Genomic DNA, 9,819 nt, shown 5'->3' on the forward strand with positions numbered 1-9,819 from the left:
GTTAAAAAATGACTGCTAGCATCTTTAAAAATGTCAACTTTAAGGCCAATTAGAAGTTTATTATTAAAATTTGCGTTTTTGCTAATATCTTTATTTTTGCATGAAACAATAGTAACCTCCCAATATTGAAAATCTTGAAGAAATCGGCAGCGATTTTCGAACGTGGGGAGCAGATTTGGAATTAGAGCGAAAGTCGGTGATTTTTGTTAGACAAAAAGAAAGTCCGGGGGCAGAATTGAAGTTGGACATAAAGTCGGAGATTTTTCAAAGAAATTAGGTCGGCTTGAAATTGAGAACTCGGCAAACTTCCAGTGAGGGAAACAAAGAAAGAGAGAGAAAGGAAGGAACAAGGTGGGTCCGAGACGAGGAGACATATGGCATCAGCATGATTGCGAACTTACAATTTGGTTGTTCGCATCTCTGCCATTCGCCCCAACACTGCTTTTTACAAAGTCGCCCCCCTTCCCCTCATGGACGGTCTCCAAAAGCTGGGAGATGTCACATTCCTTTCCTTTCTTTCGTCGTTTTCAGTAGGATTACGCCCACCTTCGTATGCACGTCCCCGCTTAGGTCCCGTTACTACGAATTCGGGAAAAACCCCCACGACACGATTAAGGAAGGAGGAGGGGGGAGGTCTATGATTTCGCGTGTCGGTTCTGCCTCCTCTTTTGATCCTTGATTTTCTCGATTTCCTTCGCTCGAGGAAAGGCGTGCAAGCCAAGATTTGCAGACCACAAAGGTACCCTTTTTCCAAATAAGAGGAGTTTTCAAAAGGTATAAAGTAGGCATAAGCTTTTTCGATTCAAGGCAGTCGTCGTCCCCATCAAACTCGTCAAGGATGCAATTCGTCTTGCCTGGCCCATGAGACATCGAGAACGGCAGACCATCGGCGCAACTTTCTGGGTCCTCCGATCCCGATACCGAGCAGGAACCCGAATTTCTTGTCATATCGATGTTTCGTCCTAAAAATTAGAAATGGTCTCGTGTTTCGAGTCTTTCTAAGCCGGATGAGTTCAGGTATTGAACCGAATCGCTAATGGAACTGAGGGCGAGGGGCCGGTGGATGGTAGGGATCGGTCTGAAGCTCTGGCAGCATTTGGTCTCTCATGTCGCGAGGGCAACAGATCGATCCGGAATTAACCTCAATTAATGTCGATGTTTCATGCGGGTGTCTTTCATGCGGGTGTCGCCCAACTCCCACATGAAACAATGCACGGTTTTGTGTTCTGTCCCCTCGCGACCAAAAGGAAGTGGGGGAAGAGAACAGCAGGGCAGGGAAAATCTTGTCACCAGCAAAATGTGACGTGACCACTGTCTTGGGCCATGCGCGGGCGAGAGAACGATGAGACGTCGGCGGTGTTATTACGCTCGAATAATTGAGCAGCTAATTGGGCGGATCACGGTTGGAACATCTTAATCAAAGCGCTTAATGGGGTCGTGGGGAACGTCTCGCGGGATTTGACGACACGAATCGATTAGCTCCTAATCGAGGTCAAGTCCACCGTCGAAACGGGATCGCCCGACTCGTGGGGCAGCCGCGATGGGCCGGGGGAGCCATGTCGTCCTCCTCGTGCTCTCGTCCAAGTTGGGTATTTGATGGATCCGAGAGGGAGCGAGCGAGAGAGGAGGAGGGCCGACATGTTTCGATAACTTCGAGAAGGCGACGTCCAATCGCGTACGGACGTTTTTGTCGGGCGTGTTCTTTTTCTTTTTTTTTTTGCGCGAACTGATTCATAGCTAGAAAAGAGAGAAAACAAAGCAAAAGGGGGGAATCGCAAAATCAGAAAATGTTAACTGAATTCACGAAACGACACAGAAAACGAAAGCAATTTAACTTTTGCAATGGGCCGGATCCGAAGATTTCTAGGCCTGTCGAGGTTCTGTTCCTACGGGTCCATTTGGTGTTGTTGGCTTTTATATAGACTATGCTGATTTATTGCTATGTCCTAGCTTAACCACACAATAGTAATTACCAGGAGGGGTCATGTAGCAAAAAATCACACAAAAATCATTAATTCTTTCGAATTAGTGGTAATTCGGTTTCTAGCTAGAATTTGGATGTGCCTTCTGCTCTAGTTACGAGCTTTTTGGTTTGGTTTGGACTCAAGATGGTTCAAGTCAAATTGAAATGCACTTCTCCAGCGTTTTTGCACAGAAAATATTATTAAAAGTCTATCCCAATTTTCGATTACCGTACCTTTATCTTTTCTATGTAAGATCTTCCATTAGAATGCGCAATAGTAAAACTATAATTGATTGAAAATGGAAGGTTTGTTTCCACGGCGATGTATAAATTAACAAATCAATGGAAACCGTCCTTTTCCTTTGAAGAATTCGAAAAAAAAAGATATTGTTCATGCTTCATCAAAATTGGGGTATGTATACTTAATTCTATGCTCTATACCTGTGCATGGTCCTTGCTCACTTGTTGTGACAATTCTATTCGCACAAAATCAGATGGACCCTCAACCTGGCCAAGTTCACGATCGGAGCCACTTTCTTGAAATTCCTCGGTGATTTCGGCGGTGCCGGAAATCTCAGCAAACGTGGGCGCTCGATGATGGGAAGAAGACACATCCGAGTTCGTCCTCTCACTATACCGAATGGTCGATGAATAGTCCTCTCGACTGTGATTACTTGCATCTTTCTTCTGTTGCTTTCTCTTCTCTCTAACTCCCGCGTGCCATTGCTTTATCACGCTCGCTGTTTGCTCCTCCAAAACTGCACTTTTGAATTGCGATCCCATCTGGAGATCAAAAATGAAGGCGCCGTGGATGTTAAGATTGCTTCATAAATTAGTTCTACTAAATCATGGAAAACAAACTATAACCGGGTTTTCAAATAAGTGGATCTTATATTAGCTTTCAATACGAGCTTGTCATTTAACTTGGTAAACTAATTCTGCAGATCGCGAAAATATATACGTCTAAGAGATTGTTCGTTTCGTTTGTCCCTTTAGGGCATTCTTATGTTGAGATTAGGCGAAATGGTACCTGGGTTACGAGAGCATAGAGGGGAAGCGTGATGTAACTGCAAAGGACTTGGACAGTAATCCTGGAACATATTGCACAGGCTAGTTAGTTTAGACAAAAAAAATCAGTACTTCACATGTATGTAGTCATGGAAAATGGAGAGGAATTGTGGGCACTTACGCTAACACCACCCTAACAATGATTATCTCTATATGTTCATGGTAGCAAGATTTTATCCCAAATTGCAGCTGAAAGATGTAGAACTTCAGATTATCAGGCATTAGTTTTTTTACGACAAACAAATGAAGAATAACTTTACAATGTGATTAGTAGAAAGAAGAGAGTCCTGTACCGTGACCCAAATGAAGAAAGCAAGCTCAAATGCATTCTGAGAAAAAAAGAAATGAAAAATAGGGTTTCGGTCAGTGAAATGCTATTAGTATAGAATAGTCCTTCATTGAAGCCGAAATGATGGGAGTGTCTTTACCATGAACAATGTGTAGTGCAAGAGTGTCAAGACATATTTTGGATGGCTGAACCAGAAGAGCTTGTCATTGGGTTGCACCAGCGGCGTTCCTTTGATAACAGTGTTCTGGTTTTGGAGCTGAAGCGCCATCCTTGCTACAATCACCTCCAGTTTGGTCCCAAGTACCAGCACTATCTGCAACATCCAAGATTTTAGTGGTTACAGCAAAGTTTTTAGGACAAGGAATTATGAGAAGTTGAAAAGTATTAGGAGAGAAATCATAGACTAATTACCATTAGAGGCATAAATGACACCCAAAGGTACACGTACCACCCTGTTGTTTTCATTGACAGTCATCAGCAACATATAAAGGTGTTGAATATTTCGAAAAAAATGAACAAACAAAGATGTTTTTGGACATTGATCATACCATGCACGTCGACGAGCATAAAGATGACCACAATGAGCCACATGAAAGGGCTGTTCATGGATTTACATCAAAGGAGGGATAAAAACATGTTAGATTGGTTTCCATGGCAAATACAAGATCAGCAAAAATTTTCTATGTGACAAATAGGCAACCGCTCAACCTGATGCCAACGACTGCTCTGAAGTCATCCTCCAGGGATCGCTGTATATACTTTTGGAAATCGAATGATTTACTTGTAGACAGATGGGCCTATCAAAAGAACAGCGAGAGACAATATGATAGTATTCAGCAAACGGCAGCACTACGCTTTAAATTTCCAGCTTCACTTTGACCTCTCCATTCTGTGTAATTTTTAATGAAACAATAAGAGGAAGTTAAGACAAAAATGTGGGTGTGCGCACCGAAATGAATCCATGGCGCAAGGTGAGATAATCAACTTTGGCGACGGAGTGGAAGAACTGCCGGAAGAAGCATTTCTGTTCCAATAATTTCCCAAACAAGTCAATAGAAGAAAAATCAAACGGTGGTCGTTTTAGGAGGAGACCATAGGGCTCTGTATGCTCACCGTCCACAAGTGAAAGGATGTCTCTGTGAAAGCTCCCATGTGCCTACGGCCGAACGTGGTCTGCCTTGTAAATCTGAACCGATTTGGATCTACTCATAAAGACAGAAAGGAACGATTGCAACTTCATCAGCGTAAGAACCTAACATTAAAATGTCAAGGTCTGCAATTACTAAACAAATTAAATTTCGTTTTCATATCAAATAATGCTGTTTTTAACACTTTGTTTTTAGTCTCCCTTGTGAGATCATTCGCGGACAAGGTCAATATGAGTGCAACTTATGCGAACCGATCTAAGGACTCCCAATATTGTTGACCTCATGAAAAATTTAAAAGCGACATCGACGTATCCATCAATCTGCATTGTCAATTTACTATTTCTGTCGGTAAGCAGGCACTAGGAAAGTGACATTTCCTTGCGTTACCACTTTGCCTGCAAGGCACCGCAGCATTGATACTAGAGATTAGCAAACAGAATAGAAGGAAAAAAGACTGTGGTCCACAGTGACGAGCTTAGGCAGCACCGTTCATTTTGAGAGATATAGAGGGATGGCAAAACTATGAATTCGAGCGAATATCAAGTCGAAATTTTACAGTTGCTTATTAGTATGTTGATATTCCATCATTGTCACACATGACAAATGACATCAGAAAATTTGGTAACGTTGCTAGTTTAATATATAGATTAAGGACTTTAATGTCAAAATAGAAGGGTATAAAGAATCGGCTAGCAGAGACAAGATGTCATCCCATTCCTATAATAAACAATGTCAATGTGATCAGCAAGCAAAAAGCAGGAGAAGGTTGGTCCAAAAAGCAATGCGATTTTGACTTCTGAGCAGAGACAGATTTAGATTAAAAGAGAGTTCATCTGACATATTACCATTAGCTGTTTGATACTCCACCGTTTCAGTCTCTTTCTCCCAGCCTTCCCATCGCCTCATCTGCCAAGACAGTACGCAGAAACAGTTTCATTTGATCAGTGATAAAATCTGACTTTGCTTATCGAAAAAACAGAAGTTTCCTCGACGACAAAAACACGAGCGCAGCAGATGCGTGCGGTCAAGAGTGCCATAATCAAGCGAAGCAAGTGGGTATGGCAATGGTCCTACGTTCCCCAACTGTATGGACTCTGACCGATTTAATTCTCTCGACCCTCTTCTGTTTTTGAAGCGGAAATTTCAGTAACGTGCACTTGAAAAATGACAAACGCGCACAACGAATCGGACAATGGATTGATGAGGGTGTTGAGGAGTGGGGACCAGGTCTGAATATGGTCGCAATTCTTGCCGAGAGGTCAACATGTGTTTGCTTATTAAAAACCAAAATTAAGTGCAAGCGAATAACGAAAGACCGCGCATGGTTTAACCTATTATTCTTGTTATTTGGAAGAAATTCCGGATAGACAGGTTGTCTTTTTCTTTGCATATCCTTGCTTTACTCCATCCACTTTTTGCACACATTTTGACCCATGAAAAAAGAACGCTCTGCGGTCTTTGATAAAATAGATATGGATGCTTCTCAAAATCTTGATGTAAATAGTAAAAAAAAAGAAAAAAAAAGAAAGGTATTATGGAATCGTGACTGTGGTACCTTAGCTCTTCCCAAAGCCATGGTGAGAACACTGTAGACAATCTGCATGACAGCTAAAACGAAGATGAAGATGCTGAGCTGGTTGAGGCCTTCTTGTGATATAAGCGAGGTCATTCCCTGCAACATTCCAGCATAGCTAATTTGAGAAGGGTCTAGTATCCCTGAAGTGCTTACCCATTTGCCGAAAAATTGTAATGGAAATGCGGTCATAATAATAGTAAATTTCCACGGTCAAACAAATTCAATCAAATAGGGCATAAAGTACGTGATCAGAAACGCGCATGTACCTTAGCACCACAATAATCGGAGCCCTCGCCATTCTCGGCCAATCTCCGCTCCATTTGCCATGGAGCATCATCGTTCAGGACACCTTTGGCTATCCAATCTAGGGACGAATCGGCCACCAGAGTCCGGCCAAACGCAATCTTTAATTTGGTGGTTTTGGTGGGAGCACTTCTGCGGCATGGAAGCATCTTGTCGGCAACTCTAGTTGGTACGCAGATCTTTGAGATATATCTTTGGGTTACGGCCAGGATGAGAGACATGAAGCCCAGAAGCATGAGCACTGTGGCAGATTAAACAACCCCAAGCCAGGAAATGGTCAAAAAGGCGATAACTTATGGTCAGGGTTAACGTAGTAAAATGGAGTTGGTAGCATACATAGTCGAACATTATTCAATGCAGGGGGTCCAAAAGTTTTGTGGGAAACTGGCCAAAGCACACAAGAAAATCTTCCAGGGGAAAAAAGATAACTTATCTTTCTATTTGTCTGGGATTCTTGCCATGCACGCAGGTTGAAATTAAGAAATCACTCAAGCATTCACAGATTGGATTTAAACTACACTCGCCTTGCATGGACTCTCATTACTTCGCGAAAATGTTATTTGCACCGAACTCTTTCAAATTCAGACATACATAGCCAATTCGAGTAAATCAATATTTCCTTCTCGGTGTAGGTAACCTCGGATATACAGCTATTGCCTCGACACGAGTGACTGAACACGCCTTACCTGATTTGAGCTTTTCGACGGCCTCGAACAGCGCAGTCTTCCGGTGCCGTTTGAGCCACTGGAAGGACAACAGAACCATAAAAAAAAAAAAAGACAAAAAATCAATCATCACGAAGCTTTTTCAAGTCCTCTGCGAAAGTAGCTAACTCCAAATGCTTTCTCCGTTCTCATCTTCCCTCTCCTTTCTTCCCTGGTGTCCAGGATAAGTGGACTTACATGGCAGAGAAGGTGGATCGAGTGCTCGATGAAAATGGAGAAAGAGATGAAGAGGAAGCAGACGGCGGCCAAAGCCCATGTGGGTGTATCCTGCAGAGAGCGAGTGGCTGCTGCTGCTGCTGCTGCTGCTCCTTCTGCTCCTCCAGCCATAACTATCTGATTCTGATGATGAAGCTCCTTTGTTATTTGGAGACTTTTGAGGTATCTCTTTATGGTGAAGGGGGTCCGTATCTATACTTTCGTGGAGGATTTGGTCTGAAGAAACAGTGATATATTCGAGTTAAATATTGACTTGTTCGCGCGATCGAGAAGCGTTCAATCATGGGAGGAACCGAACAGCAACGAAACTCGGCCATGGCCAGAGAAGTCCACGCAAGTAGCACCGCCACCAGGTGCAGGTCTCTTCCATCAATCTGTGCGCTTTGACACGTTTCTGTCTAGTCCGCATCTGGGTCCTTTCCCGCCTCCCCGCATTAAAAGATAGATACTTACGTTTTTTAGACGCCCTAAAAATTAAAACCCTATAGGTTTATTATCGATATATGACATAAAAGGCATGAACTCACCATGCGTGGCGTAACTTCGATTTTCCGCACCGTCAGTACAGATGATTCCTTGTTAAGGCCACGGCTCGAGTTTTAACTCGCATCGTACAATGGACTATTTCGTTAGTCTAAAGTTCATTTAGAAAAAAAAAAAATGAAAAGCTTACTTGATGGAAAAATAACTGACAACAAACGCGACTCGGAAAATAAAAACCCAGGTCCAACTCGGTCTCAACGTGTGCAGGTGGGATCTAGAATTTGTGGAATTTTGAAAAGCTTGTTATCTATGCATTTCTCTTCTTGACTCGAGCAGAGGGAAATGCGCTAACTCTCGTATTGGTCGAATCAGGGTAAATGCTCATCGCAAAAGGGAAAAAGGTATGTTGGCGAAGATTCCTTTTGTCCCATAATGTTTCTGTTAATTAAGCAAATCTACTCTTGCGACATCTTTAGGCATAATAGATTTAAACTTATCGAATGCTTTTGCACGACCTTTAATGATCGGAAAAAGGATGCGAGGAAAGATTAAAGTAGGTGATTAATTGTCATTAAGGAGCTGTTGGCGGGGTCAAGGGCGGATAACTACTACGATTTCCGCAAGTATAAATAATTGGGGAATCAAGACAATGGATTATTAGTCACGTGTTGAGTTTGCTCGCAAACGTAAGGGGCTATTAAACCTCGAAATTCTGATCTAGAAAGGTCTAGAGGGGGAAACCGAAGACGTAGTAAAATGTTCAAAACCATGGTGCTCATCCAACGTCGGAGCATCGTACACGACGGCTGGATAGACAACTGGTGAGCCTGGCTGCGGGACTCGACGTTATTATTACGTCCAACCGCCTAGAAATTCTCGTTCGGTGCATTTCACTTTTAGAGGTACAAGAAAGGATTATCATTACGCATTCGCTCGGACAAAAAATACCTTGGAAAAATAAAGATAAATCATTTTCCCTCATCTATCTTTCCCTTAGACCCAGCATGTTCTCCTCCCGTGCACTCCTTTTAATTTTTTTTTAACTTTTTTTTCTTTCATTTTCTTTTTACTTCTTCCTAGATCAGCCACAACAATGGCGAGTGGCCACGAGTGAGCTCAAGCCTTGCTATATGCCTGTGGCGAGGCTTGGCGAGGCTTGAGCTTACTGATCTGGCAAAATTTGAGCTTATTTGTGATTGTTGACTAGCCAAGGAAGAAAGAAAAAAAAAGAATAAAATGTAAATAAAGAAAAAAAAGAAAAAAAATTCAATTTTTTTGATAATTATCTCTAGGATTAGATATTACGAATCAAATAGTGAAAAATAATTTTTTATTTCATTTTCAGATTTCAGTTAAATACTATGTAGTACGGACATTTTCTAAAAGTGTTCGTGTTGTGTTCGACACTCCGACACGTGTCCAACATACTCCGACACGTCCCGACACGCAGTCAACGAGTGTCGAAAAATCCGACACGTGGTCAACTCTCTCCGACACGCGAGTCCCGGAATTCGACACGCGATTCCGACACGCACGGGGTCAATTTTAAAAATTTATAATACTTGTGGGGTCAAAATATAAATATACACAAAAGAAGTAATAAAATAAGTAATAAAAATGCTATAAATATACACGCACGAGGTCAATTTTTTTTTTTTTTTTGGTTGTTTTTTTTTTAGAATTGTTTTAGTTTTTTAAAAGTCTTTTACTATAAAAGAAGTAATAAAAAAAATGCTATAAATGATAAATAAATAAATTTAAAAATATCATTTCAGCATTTTTCTTTAAACAATGTTTTTTCCTCTAAGTTTTATGTATTATTGTAACAAATTAAAATAATGAATGATATTATTTAATATTTTTCGTGTAAATTAACTCTAGGTTGTTGTTGTTGTTGTTATTATTATTATTATTATTATTATTATTATTATTATTATTATTATTATTAAATTATTATTATTATTATTATTATTATTATTATTATTTCTGCATTTATATATAAAAATATATTTAATATATAACGTGTCGAATGATAAATTCTCTATTTT

General features: G+C 41.0%; 1 protein-coding gene across 1 annotated transcript; it reads right to left on the bottom strand.

The window, feature by feature from the left end:
• Window positions 1-2,252: 2,252 nt before the first annotated feature.
• LOC104432855 (MLO-like protein 3) lies at window positions 2,253-7,637 on the bottom strand. Its single transcript, XM_010045417.3, has 15 exons — window positions 7,250-7,637; window positions 7,034-7,091; window positions 6,311-6,588; window positions 6,024-6,140; window positions 5,314-5,374; window positions 4,434-4,522; window positions 4,270-4,344; window positions 4,029-4,117; window positions 3,869-3,918; window positions 3,732-3,772; window positions 3,460-3,633; window positions 3,325-3,360; window positions 3,153-3,220; window positions 2,994-3,054; window positions 2,253-2,746 (listed from the first exon to the last, which is right to left on the bottom strand). Exons 1-15 carry the CDS (start codon window positions 7,397-7,399, stop codon window positions 2,399-2,401), a joined length of 1,695 nt encoding a protein of 564 aa, XP_010043719.2. The 5' UTR covers window positions 7,400-7,637; the 3' UTR covers window positions 2,253-2,398.
• Between the last annotated feature and the right edge of the window lie 2,182 nt (window positions 7,638-9,819).

The sequence above is a fragment of the Eucalyptus grandis genome, chromosome 2, assembly GCF_016545825.1.
Source record: "Eucalyptus grandis isolate ANBG69807.140 chromosome 2, ASM1654582v1, whole genome shotgun sequence".
Lineage (NCBI taxonomy): Eukaryota > Viridiplantae > Streptophyta > Magnoliopsida > Myrtales > Myrtaceae > Eucalyptus > Eucalyptus grandis.

Coding starts and splice junctions, on each gene's coding strand:
- LOC104432855 (XM_010045417.3), bottom strand. CDS start 7,399: ATGGCTGGAGGAGCAGAAGGAGCAGCAGCAGCAGCAGCAGCAGCCACT. Junction 7,092..7,249: donor CGATCCACCTTCTCTGCCAT/GTAAGTCCACTT, acceptor TTGTCCTTCCAG/TGGCTCAAACGGCACCGGAA. Junction 3,221..3,324: donor CTTTCTTCATTTGGGTCACG/GTACAGGACTCT, acceptor TACATCTTTCAG/CTGCAATTTGGGATAAAATC.